The sequence below is a fragment of the Apostichopus japonicus genome, chromosome 16 (assembly GCF_037975245.1).
Source record: "Apostichopus japonicus isolate 1M-3 chromosome 16, ASM3797524v1, whole genome shotgun sequence".
Classification (NCBI taxonomy): domain Eukaryota; kingdom Metazoa; phylum Echinodermata; class Holothuroidea; order Aspidochirotida; family Stichopodidae; genus Apostichopus; species Apostichopus japonicus.
The window spans coordinates 19,681,145-19,696,229 of NC_092576.1; the positions used below are offsets into that span (position 1 = coordinate 19,681,145).

The following is a 15,085-nucleotide window of genomic DNA, read 5'->3' on the forward strand; positions in this document are numbered from 1 at the left end:
TTGTAGGGTTTTGGTGTAATTTACGGATAGAAACCACAGGAAAGATTTTGTGTGAGAATGCACTTGAGTGCTGTGCTTTTTACCTCTGTAGATTTATATAGAAAGATAACTGAAGCCGTTTCAAGATCATAGTATTGTTAGTTTCTAACAATTAATATCGGATAAATGACGTTAAATTTACTTTTTAAAATCAGACTTACAATTTCGCTTGCTATAAGGTGCGTTTTTATCTTTTCTGTACTATACTAGATCTAGATACCCACGAAGTCTGAACTGTGATATCCAGTTGAAGCAAATTTCTGTGCTGTCATTACTGTCATTCGTTTTAGTTAACGCATTTTTTTAGTGTGTACAACATATTGTCATTCGTTACGTGTAACGCAATTGTCATTCGTTTTAGTAACACCCCCTCAATCCAACATTCCCTTATTGAGATAGAGCGTACCCAAGCAAGTGTCACAGACACACACACACGCCCACGCAAACATACATACATACACACACACATACGCCAATCTGACTGCATAGGTTCCTTTTGCTAAAGCAAGGAACCAAAATCATTTAAACATCAAATAAAGCAAATAAAAGCCATAAGATGTCATTTACAGCTAGTAAAATTCTTATTCATACCTACCTGTAAAAACAAATGAAAGTTTAAAATGTTAATAAAATATATAATAAACAGGACCCTATCTTAGACGATACCACTGTTGAAAGACAGTTCTATTCTCTTTCATAAAACATAAAACCGCAGATAACAAACCAATCGCTAAGAAGTAATATGTCACGTGCCCATAATAAACCATAGACATCGAATAATAATTAACAAATGAGCAGGAAAATGTGGGCAAAAGTTCCCTACAAACAAGTTTTGGAGCATGTGCAAAAAAGGGAGGCAACAATCGTTTTTCAGTCCGATTTGGCCCAATTTGGACATAAATCGTTGAAAAATTCATAGAATGAGATAAAATTCTCGAATAAAAAATAGTAACTTTTGTTGGTCTACTGTGTATGATATATTCTTGCTCTTGATATTCCAGAGAAAAAGAGCTTTGTATGAAGACGCTGAAAATTTTTTAAGAGAAGAGAGAGTCCCACTTACTGTTAAAATATCTCTATACATGTAATGTATTGAGAAAAAAATAGCAACTACGCATGCGCAAAAGGTCATAATTGTTACAACTAGTCGTAAGAATAGCCACTTTGCCCAAAAAAATGTGCAAAACTGGTGGGAGGGTGTTAAAAGCTTAAAAAATACCACAACTTGGTCAGCAAATAGCTGAAATGGATTCAAACTCATGAAATATGTCATTCTGCTTGACTGCAAAAAGTTGAGGTGGCCTGCTGTATTGTTGCTAGTAATAATTGAAGGTGCGTCAATTACTACACTCTAAAAACAAAAGAGTGAATTTTCACTCGTTTGGAGTGAATTCTCACTCTTTCTGAGAGTGTAGTGAGTGATCACTCCATGAAGAGTGAAATTCACTCTTTCAAAAGAGTGAGAATGTTCACTCCTTCAAAGAGTGAGCTTTTCACTCTGAAAGAGTGGGCTTTTTCACTCTAGAAAGAGTGAGAATCACTCTTTTAAAAGAGTGAATTTCACTCTTTAAAGAGTTAATGATATTTTACAGCTGATTTTGAGGGACGGGATTGATAGAATGAGTTTGAGACTCAATGGAAAGGCCCTATCTATTCACAGAAATATTGCTAAACAAGGATGCATCCAAAGATCAAGACAATGGAATGGGCTACTACGCTGATGATAAGACGATTTACTAGATTTAGACACTGTTAACAAATATAAAAAAGGACAAAGACAACAATTTATGGTACTAAATATATATTAAATAGTGAAAATGATACCAAGTTTCATATACAAACACAGAATGAAGCAAAATTACAAACATACAAAGGCACAAAAATTTGCAATGAATGATTCACTCACCCCACTTGTATGTTCCTCTCATACAAATGTGATTTTCTTATAATTAAAAAATAATTCTAGTTACGTCTATGAAACATGTACCAGAGTGTGCTGGCAATACCTCAAAAATGTTTTTGCAAATAACTCAATCTTACAATTTCAATTTGCAATATGCAAACATTTATCATTTTCGAACTCGTTTTGGCGTCTTTATAAATCTGTGAAAAATGTATGAAGAACAACAATCACACTGGGATACTACTGTTTATGACTGGTGAACCGATATTTTACAGCAAAATGGTTAATTCCTGACAGATAGTAATTAAACGCTCCATCCTATGTACATCTAAACCCGTCAACCCTCTGGGTGGCAACACTTTTAGGTTTAGAATAGTAATTTATGCAAACATTTGAAAGGAAATTAACTGAGTACATACCACGTATTATTAATTCATATTAAGGCACTAGTAAATATATTTAAATAAAAAAAAAAAATCTAAATATTTTAACTATGGGAATTGGATCACAACAATTCAATTTGCTTTTTGAAAACAATACCCACCTAAAAGAATTTCATGTTATAGGGTACTCATAACAGAGTTTCAAAGTTCAAAATAATGGTGGCGTCTGAAAACAGTCTAAGAGTGTCCAATTTTTAAACAGATGCATTTAGACCGGGAGCCCAGAGGGTTTGGTTAGCTGGGAAGGTAACCAATTGCCTTGTACATCACAATGTTCACAGTGCATTCCTGTATATGAGACCAGACGACTGGCAAACCGGCTGTGGTGGGTGTGGCTGGGAGAGCAATTTTAAAGTCACCTAATAGCTAACCTAGATCAGCTTTCATGGTAACCACATCAAAGTAAGTACAATGTGTCAGGTATGGCCCCAAGAGCAACAAATGGCCATCGCCAGTAATTATTGGTGGTGGGGTACCCCTGCCAGTCATCAATAATTGACCCCTCACGGCTGACCTAGGTCAGCTCACGAGGTAACCAGTTGAAACCTACTGGAAAATGATGGTTAGGATTTCAGATACAAGGGATGGGCATTGCCAGTGATTTTTATTGGTGGGGTACCCCTGCCAGTAGACCCCCAAAATGCCCCTCCCCTCATTGACCTAGGTCAGCTCATGAAGTAACCAGTTGAAAACTACTGGAAAATGATTGGCAGGACTCTATGTGTAAGGAATGGGCATTTCCAGTAATTTATATTGGTGGGGTACCCCTGCCAGTAGACCCCCAAAATGCCCCTCCCCCTCATTGACCTAGGTCAGCTCATGAAGTAACCAGTTGAAAACTACTGGAAAATGATTGGCAGGACTCTATAGGTAAGGGATGGGCATTTCCAGTAATTTGTATTGGTGGGGTACCCCTGCCAGTAGACCCCAAAAATGCCCATCCCCTCATTGACCTAGGTCAGCTCATGAAGTAACCAGTTGAAACCTACTGGAAAATGATTGGCAGGACTCTATATGTAAGGGATGGGCATTTCCAGTAATTTATATTAGTGGGGTACCCCTGCCAGTAGACCCCCAAAATGCCCATCCCCTCATTGACCTAGGTCAGCTCATGAAGTAACCAGTTAAAAACTACTGGAAAATGATTGGCAGGATTCTATATGTAAGGGATGGGCATTTCCAGTAATTTATATTGGTGGGCCACCACTGCCAGAGTCCGCCCCCCCCCCCCCTTATTAACCTAGGTGAGCTTATGGTGTAACCAATTGAAAACTACTGGAAAATGATAGGTAGTACTCCAGATTTAAGGAGAGTCATTTCCAGTAATTTCCACTGGTGGGGTACCCCTGTCCATTGTCCCAACATCTCCAACCACTGTCTCACATTATATTATAGCTCACACCCCAAGACTCCCCGAAACACCCCAGATACAGTGTAACCACTCATAGGTGGCCTCAAATGACTGAATACAACCTGTGTGGTTATTCAGGAAGTATGTTCTTGACAGTCTACGTTCATTTCATTCAGCTGTTCTGAAGTGGTCCGTTCAAGTTACCGTAGCTTTACTAATGCCAAGGTGATTGTCTGATTGAAACACGTGGTCCATGCCAGTGTCACCAGCCTGTTTCCCGGGGTCAAGGAAAAATATATTAATCTGGTGAATGATTCACTGTTTGTGATTTTTGTTGCCATTCCAATTTCTTTTAGCATGGGGAAATTTTTTGTGAAAAACCATAAAACAATAATCTACGACCTATGACCTGAAACTTGGTTTCTTTGAGAGGACTATATATAAACTCTGATCATTGACTTTGACCTCTCGATAACCACTGTGAATAAACAAATTCCATGCAATGAAAGAAAGAAGTTATGACTTTTTATAACCCTCCCCTATGTCAGTATGTGTACTAACTTTATATGAAGACCTATTATTAGAGGTAAACTTTAATTTGTTCACTGTTTTTAGTACAATTGACAATTGGGACAATGGACAGGGGTACCCCACCAGTGGAAATTACTGGAAATGACTCTCCTTAAATCTGGAGTCCTACCTATCATTTTCCAGTAGGTTTCAACTGGTTACATCATGAGCTCACCTAGGTCAATGAGGGGGATAGGCATTTTGGGGGTCTACTGGCAGGGTTACCCAACTAATATAAATTACTGGAAATGCCCATCCCTTACATATGAAGTGATACCTATCATTTTCCAGTAGGTTTCAACTGGTTACATCATGAGCTCACCTAGGTCAATGAGGGGGATGGGCATTTTGGGGGTCTACTGGCAGGGGTACCCCACTAATATAAATTACTGGAAATGCCCATCCCTTACATATATAGTCCTGCCAATCATTTTCCAGTAGTTTTTAACTGGTTAGCTCATGAGCTCACCTAGGTCAATGACAGGAGGGGCATTTTGGGGGTCTACTGGCAGGGTTACCCAACTAATATAAATTACTGGAAATGCCCATCCCTTACATATGAAGTGATACCTATCATTTTCCAGTAGGTTTCAACTGGTTACATCATGAGCTCACCTAGGTCAATGAGGGGGATGGGCATTTTGGGGGTCTACTGGCAGGGGTACCCCACCAATATAAATTACTGGAAATGCCCATCCCTTACATATATAGTCCTGCCAATCATTTTCCAGTAGTTTTTAACTGGTTAGCTCATGAGCTCACCTAGGTCAATGAGGGTATGGGCATTTTGGGGGTCTACTGGCAGGGGTACCCCACCAATATAAATTACTGGAAATGCCCATCCCTTACATATAGAGTCCTGCCAATCATTTTCCAGTAGTTTTCAACTGGTTACTTCATGAGCTGACCTAGGTCAATGAGAGGAGGGGCATTTTGGGGGTGTACTGGCAGGGGTACCCCACCAGTAAAAATCACTGGCAATGCCCATCCCTTGTATCTGAAGTCCTAACCATCATTTTCCAGTAGGTTTCAATTGGTTACCTCGTGAGCTGACCTAGGTCAGCCGTGAGGGGTCAATTATTGATGACTGGCAGGGGTACCCCACCACCAATAATTACTGGCGATGGCCATTTGTTGCTCTTGGGCCATACTGTACCTGACACATTGCATTTACTTTGATGTGGTTACCATGAAAGCTGATCTAGGTTAGCTATTAGGTGACTTTAAAATTGCTCTCCCAGCCACACCCACCACAGCCAGTTTGCCAGTCGTCTGGTTTCATATACAGGAATGCACTGTGAACATTGTGACGTACAAGGCAATTGGTTACCTTCCCAGCTAACCAAACTCTCTGGGCTCCCGCTCTAATTGGTACCATGTAAAGTAATAAAGATGAATGAAAAATATATCAAAATAGAAAGTTAGTCAAGTAGTCTAAATTTTGAGTTCATAATATGCTATTGAATAATTCCTTTACAAAGAATGCATCATTTATTAAAGGTTAAATTAAACCTTTTAATTACTAACATAGCAGTACGTAATGAATAAAACATACCTTCATATGCTTCTTAAAACTATCAAACTTGTTAATAAAGAATAACCAAAGTTGGAATTTAAAGGTAAACAGACAGGTCAAAGTTCCCATTCATATAGAAGTATATGTAATTCTGAGTAAGATGGTCTCTGAAAAGTCAAAATAGCAGCTGCACTTTTCAAGTAATATCCACTTTAATTTTAAGCTGACAAAATTTGATAGCAAAATGTCATAACCCCTCTGACAGGGTGCTATTACTTCAGTTGAAATATCATAAACCACCCAAATATATATATATATATATAATTTTTTTTTTTTTTTGGGGGGGGGGGGTTATGATATTTCAACTGAAGTAATAGCTACCTGTCTACATACCTTTAATCTTTGAATCTATGAATGCTCACACATTTGCCAGAGAAACATTCAGAGACCTAACTTTCGGACTTACCTTATCTGGTCTTACTATGCACCTTAAATATTAGCCCTTCAAAAATATAATTGTAAAATGTTGTTAATGGAATGGCAAAATGAATATTAAAACAAATGAAATTTAAAAATCCTGCCAATTGCAACTGTGATGGAGTCCCAAACTGGTGAGCTTGTTGAATCAACAAGAGCCCAAGGGCACTGTGGTTCCTTGCTTGGGGTATATGACAATACACATAATAATATCAAGCAAGATTGGGCTGAAATAGTCCAAGTAATTGTGGTCCTACATGTTCCCATAAAGTAACCAACACTATAGCCAACACTTTTGTGATCACAAAATGTGATCGGATTTTTTATCAAAAGGCACCCTTGAGATCTAAATATGGCGTCGCAAATGTAAGAAATATAAGAGACCTACAAGCGTGTCAACAGATATGATAACAATGGTGACCTCAGATGACGTGACCTTTAAGTTTCAAAATGTTCCACCACCCCATTCACAACTTGTCCCAAAATATCAACCATGTCACACCTTGGCATTGAGATTTAATTGCATTAAATGTCAAAAAATTAACTTTGAACTTGTATGTAACTTCACACACAAAGGTCACCCGGAGGTCAACCAATTGAAATTTTTGATCGGTGAGACCTAAATAGAGCATGACTGTAAAAATTCAAACATTTTTTCTTTGCCCATTTTCTCCCCCCCATAATACTACTTTTTTAACATTAGCTGACCTTTGGTGACCTTGGATCACATGACCGTTAAGTTTGAAAATATTCCCCTATACCATTTGCAACTTGTCCAAAAAAATCAACCTTGTCACACCTTGGCAATGGGAGTTATTGCATTATATGTGTGAAAATTAACTTTGACCTCAAATAACTTCGCACACGAAGGTCAAATGGGGGTCAACCCATTGACATTTATGATCAGAAGGTACATTTAAAAACTGAAAATAGCATCGAAATTGTAAAAATCCACAAAACACGAAAAGGTCACCAGAGGTCAAATTGAGGTCAAGGGTCACCCAGATGCGGGTCGACAATTGGATTACATTGAAGCAACTCCCAACCCTAACGGACAATTTGTTCTCAAGTTGTCGCAAAAATACTACTTTTTTATCATTAATTGACCTTTGGTGACCTTTGTATCACATGACCGTTAAGTTTGAAAATATTCCCCTATACCATTTGCAACTACTCCAAAAATATCAACCTTGTCACACCTTGGAACTGAGAGTTATTGCATTAAATGTCTGAAAATTAACTTTGACCTCATATAACTTCGCACACGAAGGTCACACGGGGGTCAACCCATTGACATTTATGATCAGAAGGTACCTTTGACATCTGAAAATAGCATCAAAACTGTAGAAATCCCTAAAACACTAAAAAGGTCACCAGAGGTCAAATTGAGGTCAAGGGTCACCCAGATGCGGGTCGACAATTGGATTACATTGAAGCAACTCCCAACCCTAACGGACAATTTGTCCTCAAGTTATCGCAAAAATACTAGTTTTTTATCATTAATTGACCTTTGGTGACCTCGGATCACATGACCGTTAAGTTTGAAAATATTCCCCTATACCATTTGCAACTTGTCTCAAAATATCAACTGTGTAACACCTTGGCACTGGGAGTAATTACACTAAATGTCTGAAAATTAACTTTGACCTCATATAACTTAACATACAAAGGTCACCTTGGGTCAACTTATTGACATTTTTGATCGATGAGACCTAAATTAGAGCATCAAACTATACAAAATCAAACATTCTTTTCTTTGCCCATTTTCTACCCCCAAAATACTAGTTTTTTGACATTAATTGACCTTTGGTGACCTTGGATCACATGACCGTTAAGTTTGAAAATATTTCCCTATACCATTTGCAACTTGTCCAAAAATATCAACCTTGCCACGCTTTGGAATTGGGAGTTATTGCATTAAATGTGTGAAAATTAACTTTGACCTCAAATAACTTCGCACACGAAGGTCACGCGGGTGTCAACCAATTGCCATTTTTGATCGGAAGGTACCTTTGATATCCAAATCTAGCATCAAAACCAAACATTTTCTTTTTTGATCGTTTCCTCCCAAAATAAGCACATTTTTTCTAATGTGACCTTTGACCTTTTGACCTTGGTTTCAGATGTAGTTTAATCTCCTGATTCCAAAAAACAAAACGAAAAGTCTGTACAACCATCCTAACTCCGACCGAAAAACTTTGACCCCATATAACTTCGCACATAAAGGTCACACGGGGTCAACCTATTGACATTTATGATCAGAAGGTACCTTTGACATCTGAAAATAGCATCGAAACTGTAAAAATCCCAAAAACACGAAAAGGTCACCAGAGGTCAAATTGAGGTCAAGGGTCACCCAGATGCGGGTCGACAATTGGATTACATTGAGGCAACTCCCAACCCTAACAGACATTTCGTTCTCAAGTTATCGCAAAAATACTAGTTTTTTATCATTAATTGACCTTTGGTGACCCCGGATCACATGACCGTTAAGTTTGAAAATGCTCCCCTAACCAGTTCACAACTTGTCCCAAATTATCAATCTTGTCGCACATTGGCACTGGGAGTTATTGCAGTTTTAATATTTTCGGTTTTTGGACCATAACTGACCTTTGGTGACCTTTGTGGGCACCAAAAACAATAGGGCACACCTTCTCCATATGGCGGATCTATAGTCCAAGTTTGGCCTCAATCCAACATTCCCTTATTGAGATAGAGCGTACCCAAGCAAGTGTCACAGATGCACACACACACACACACACACACACATATACAAGCATTGCATACTGATGTGGGACAGGTTTTTTCACCTACTGTTGTGGGCCACTTTCTCTGTCCCACATCTGTATGCAAAGTACTCACACAACTGTTCAGATTAGTGTAAGCCATTCATTGCCCATTGCAGCCAAAATACATTGTGTGAGCAATGTGCAATGCTGCCCCCACTTTCTAGTTGCCATGAAGAACTGTCTGACTCAGAAGGTAGAGATTTGGTTGTGACTTTGGATTTAAAGGTAAGCCATTCATATTGGATTTCAACTTCTGCAATTTTGCTAAGAGTAAGGCCTAGACTTCTCCCTGTTCTTCAATTAGTTTAGGCTTAGTAATATGAGGATTGGCTGGGCCCCACAGGCTTAAGTACTACCCTAACGTTAGTAGGGGCCTACTGGCTAGCCTAACGCCAGCCTAGCCTACAGTAGGCATCTAGGCTACATGGCTTAGGCCACTGTAAGTGTAAGCCTAGGCCTATTTCTCAGCAAATTTTTGTATTTCCACCGGCATGCACAAGCTTGTCCAAAAACAAGGTTTGGGGATAAAAATGGAAAACTATATCAGCTTTTGGCAACATTGTGCGTTGTACTGTTTTGTGACAAGAGTCAGAAAGAAAATACATGTTTTGAATTTAGGTCCTAGGCTAGGCCTAGTACTACATGAAATTTCCTTAGGCAAATCATTAGTTATTGAGAAAGTGGTGAATATCTTCTGTACAGTAGGTGTTCACTCACACCTGGGTGGGGATGATCCTTAATGGCAAATCAATTCCAGTTTCATTTATATTGTAAAAAAAATCCAAACTGCCCAAGCCAAAATGTTGTCTTTTATTACAGATTAATCATGAAAAGGAGCGAGAAGCTACCACCGGTAAGTAACATTATTTTTACTTAATATCGATGAGAAGCTTAAACTAGGCCTATGGGGGACCGATAGGCAAGGCAGGAAGTAGGGGATCAGCTAGTTAGGAGTGCAAATTAGGCTAGATCAAGCAGTGATTCCCACCTATTTCAGTGAATGGCATTCGGCAAATCCCACCCCATGTTGATACATATTGAGTGAAAGAGTAGAATAAAACTCTATAAAAGACTATGTATTGAAAGGGGGGGGGGGAGAAAGACAATGGAAACTGAAGGCTGGGGGTTTGGCCTACTGTACTACTACTTGTACAAGTTTTAAAGTGATACTTTGTAGCCATTAGCCTATATGAAATGTTTGGCAAATTTCTTAGCATATATACTTGGTACACATTTACAAGTGTTTGATATGCTTGACTGAATGCATGCCTGTAATTTTTCTGTCGTGCATTATAACATACATGCAGCCTAGGCCAGCAGCACCAAAACTGTATGTAGTACAACTAAGATTAGCCTAGTACCTTGATTAATACTTGAGTTATTTATTTTGCTCGAACAATTGAATTAAAGGCTAGGCCATATATCCGTAAATTAAACAAAGGTCCAATAGCCCTAACATATATTGTTGATCACGTTCAACTTAGCCAGCTTGCTGATTATTAAATGAACATAACCATGATAACGTACATACGCCTATATTCGTGAAGGATGATACTGGGCATTCAGATGCACTAAAACCATCTCTTAGGTGTAATAAGCAATGATTAATTAATTGTGTGATAACGGGTTCAACCATCTTACTCAAATTAGTGAAATAAATATATACTGGCCAATGCCTATATGTTGACACCAAAATAGCACCCAAATAGCACCTAAATCATTAAAATTACAGGAGCGTGTATTCTGAATGTTCAGGTAACTTTCATGGCAAACAGTGAATCAATCAGGGCTATTGTCAATCATTTTTTCACAAATTTTGGTAGTTTGATAAAGCAGGTGGCTAGCCTAACCTTACACTAACTCTACGTAAAAAAAAAAAGCCTAAGCGTTTTAGTATATTAAAAAAAACCTTACAGGCGAAATGTCATTACTCGAGCCGGCCAAAAGGACCAGCCTCCCAAGGTGGTCTACTTGAGCTGTTTGACGCATTTTACGTCACATAGCAAAATGGCAACTCATATAATTGACCTGCTGTGCGGGAAGTAAGTTCCAGTTATCATAGAATAAGGCCAAGAAACTTTCTTGGATCAAAGTATTAAGTGAGAAAAGAAGTAAAGTTAAAGCAACCCTTCTGTCGATACAAATCTAATTCAATTTTTCATATAACAGTTAGTGGTATTTAAAAAGAAGTTTATTTTTCCGGAAATTGTTATGAATGGAAGTAAACGGAGTGTAGGCCTAGGCTATACTATAGCCTGGGAAAAAGCTAAATTCCTCAGCTCGGTTTCGGTTGTAAAAATATGGAGAAATGTAGTGATAACATCATTCATTTTGAACGTTTCTTCGTTAGGCTATTCGAGTATCAAGTAACCTTAGCTCATATTTCATAGACCACCGTTAGGCCTATATACTACTGATGACCCTATATATGGATAGCATGCCGCCTGTAACTACACCGTTGATACGCAAGCTGGCTCAGCTGATATCGAATCGGCTCGAGCTGCGGCGCAGGTCTGCAAATCGAACGCAGCTATTGACTAGCGTAGTGAAAAGTATGAAGTCCATTAGAACCATCAAAAATAAAAGGTTTTCAGAGTTGAGAGTGGAAAAGAAAAGGTTTGCAAGGGAAAAAATGACCCTTCCCCTAAGAGTCAGATTAAATATATAAAATCACAATACCAAAAAGAAAGATTTAAAAAAGGCATGATGCCAAAAAAAAAATATCCTAATGTCCAAAAAAAAAAACTCGTACTGCCAAAAAGAAAATCACAACGCAAAAATTTTGTTCACGACCTGGGTAGACTTTGTACTGCACATTATGCATTTTTATTTGATGGATTGCAGCACCGTTTCTGTATATTTTCCATCCCATATTATTCTTTGCATCATGCAGTTTTTCCCCGCATCGTGAATTTCTTTTTTTTTGCTTTGTGATTGATTTTTTTTGGCATCCAGAATTTTTTTGGGCATCAAGATTTCTTACTTTCTATTTTGATCATGAATTTTTGTAATTGTACTAATGGGCTTTCGTAGAAAAGTGGGGTGAAAACAAAAACAGGCAAAACACTGGTTATGTACGGTCGTAACAAGTAGTAACAGTTACTGAGTCGGTTTCAGCTATTTTTATTCTTCTGAAGGGTAATTTTGTCACTGGACAATACCTTAAACATATATATCTTTATCTAGCCCCCTATGATATGAATATATTGCTATTAAAGGTTTGAACATTCAGAGATGTTTTAAATAATTCTTACCCTAACCAGGTCAGACGCAGTCGAATTTCACCATTAGATAAGGCTAGAAATCATTGCATCAAAAACGATAAACCTAGTGGACTGGAAGTTAGATTTGTCAATGACTGGATTGGTAAGTCAACTTTGTATAATTTTATGTTTTGTTGCATTTTTGCTCACAAAGTTTAAGTTCTGCAAATAACTCAGTGGATGTTAAACAAGCATACAAGCTTTAAGAAATAGCTTGTGTAGAGTGCGTGTTTAAAAGTATTTAGTGTGTTCAACCTTTAAGGTGCGTACAAAGGTTTTGGAATAATGCTTTTGTAGGCAAACTGTAATATCCTATTCCTTGTTTTCCCTACCATATCCTGCCCTACCCTACTTTACCCACCTAACCATATGCCACTCATATTTAACTAGTTGCTTCTTCTCATACAGGAGTATAGGAATTTTACAAAACTTGAAACAGTGATCTTTGGGTCATAAGGGGAGGAATAGCAGTCAAAAGGCAGTGGGGTCATTTTTGGTCATTCTTTGAAAGTCTGCAAATTTCTGAATATATATATATATATATACAGTACCTTGCTTCGACAATATATAATGATCTTTTGTCTCACAGGTTGTGGACTTTTTGCTACATGTGATATCACATCAGGAGATTTTATAGCAGAGTACAGAGGCAACTTGACAACAGCAGATGAAATCGGTGCAGATTGTGACTCAACTTTCCATTACTACTTTGGTTTTAAAGGAAATAATTGCTGGTAAGCTTTTTATGTTTAATGAAATTAAGGGTGGTTATAGGGATTATCTTTGCCTGACTGGCAGTGCATGGTCAGCTCCAGATGGCCAAAAAAGTACATTGTAAGGTAGTAGTGCATGGATCACCTTTAAGTCACTGCAGCATGTATGTATATGCATGGTACAACTGCACAATAATACATGTGGTATGCAGGTAGTGTGTCTACCACCCAACAGAATAGGCAATAGCAAACAGGGCGAGTAACTTTAGAATAATACTGAATCCAACAGCTGGTAATATTACAAATATTGCCCAAAACTTAAGTAAAACAGTTCCATTATCTTTAATAGAATGACATCATGCTATTCTAACATCCATTACAGCCCCATCCTTGAGTTATAGGCACTAAGTCAGGGAACAAGTATTAGTACAGCCATAGGCGTAGGAGCCCAATTTGATTTGGGGGGGGGGGGCTGTAACGACTTGCCCGAAAAATATAAGCAAACTTTTTCGCGCGTCAACATGTTTATGTGCATATCATATAGGCATTCATTGGTTATTAAATAGCATGCCAATAACATACAATCATTTTTCGTGTTATTACCCTTCCATATTGGTTATATTTATTGGGGAAGTTGTTACAATAATAATGATAATATCAGTTTCACCATTGAAAAACACATTGCAAAATATATTTAGTTCAGTAGGTGCCCGAAAAATTGTCAACATATTGCCCAAATTTTCCCAAACAATTTTTGGTTGGGGGGCTGCAGCTCCCCCCCCCCCCCTGCCTCCTATGCCTATGAGTACAGCCATCTTGCCTGTCAGTTGTGATTTAGCCTTCACACCTTCATGAAGGGGTCTAACAAGTACTGTCATGACTACCAAACATAAACAAACATTTAAGTGGTACTAATTCCAAATTGTAAACACTCACTCCTTAGTATTACATGCATGAATTAATTTATGTAGACAGACTTTAATTGGCTTTGCAAGCATGTCACACCTCCCAGGAGGACTGTATTTACCTAAAGGATTAACTGTGGTTAGATGTGTACAACCTATGCCTAATGGTTGAATCACCTCATGTATTCTGTTGAATAGTATATTGTATATAGAGTACTTTTCCCTTAATTTTCAGATTGTATCTACTTGCTCTGGATTCACAACCTGCAACCCCATTTATTTCCCACCTGCCATCCATAGCAGTACAATATTGTTGATATTAAAGATTTGTTTTCTTTCAGTATCGATGCTTCAGCAAATCCATGTTTAGCAAAGTTTGCTAATGATGACATCAGGGGAAATTCTTCCATGAAGGTTATAGACGTGCAAGGCTCTCCACACTTGTGTTTATTTGCTACAGCAGACATAAAGGTGAACGATGAAGTTCGGTATGACTATGGAGTATCATCTCTACCTTGGCGGCTCAAGCAACACCAAGTAAGTATGGATTAATTTGATGAGGATTTATGATAATAGTTACAATTATTTAGTCCAAAATTCATACATTCATATTTTTCAGCGATAATGAAGATTGAACTTTTAAACATGTTGTATTTTCATAGATAAATATACTAAAATAAATATATAAACTAAAAATAAATAAAATAGTAGATCTACACTAGGATGCATACATTATATTCCAATTTGCAGAGTAAATGTTTCATGACCTTAACAGTATTGGAACTAATTTATTATATTTTACATGCATTTCATTGTTACTATGTATCTCAAGTTTGGAATATAAAGCAAAGAATTCTATGTGTCTAATTTTCTACACAGGAAAAGCCTCATAAACTATCAGACAAAACTTTTGAACAGGAAGGATGTAAATGTTGCACATCTCCCGTATGGAATGGACTTTTCTGTCAAGGTAAATTAGTTTATTCACCTTACATTGGCATTTTTATGTTTTCAGGTTTATATTTGATATGAAAATGTCTGTACTGATAACTGGCAAGCAATGGAATACAAAATTGTGTACTATTTTCAAGTCCTCACAAAGGCAGTACTTTCAGA

The 15,085-nt window shown here is 37.8% G+C and overlaps 2 protein-coding genes across 7 annotated transcripts in view; one reads left to right on the plus strand and one right to left on the minus strand.

Moving 5' to 3' along the window:
* Window positions 1-15,085, minus strand: part of LOC139982765 (uncharacterized) — a 117,251-nt gene that overhangs the window by 72,150 nt on the left and 30,016 nt on the right. The window lies entirely within an intron of this gene.
* LOC139982764 (uncharacterized) overlaps window positions 6,167-15,085 on the plus strand; it is a 29,654-nt gene continuing 20,735 nt past the window's right edge. Inside the window, exons 1-6 of one of the 2 annotated variants that reach the window (XM_071995846.1) lie at window positions 6,167-9,313; window positions 9,908-9,941; window positions 12,352-12,454; window positions 12,941-13,085; window positions 14,311-14,506; window positions 14,849-14,939. In XM_071995846.1, the coding sequence (XP_071851947.1) occupies window positions 9,915-9,941; window positions 12,352-12,454; window positions 12,941-13,085; window positions 14,311-14,506; window positions 14,849-14,939 (562 nt within the window). In that variant the 5' untranslated portion in view covers window positions 6,167-9,313; window positions 9,908-9,914. Of the gene's footprint in view, window positions 9,942-12,351; window positions 12,455-12,940; window positions 13,086-14,310; window positions 14,507-14,848; window positions 14,940-15,085 lie in introns of both variants that reach the window. The other variant, XM_071995845.1, reaches the window with a different exon arrangement.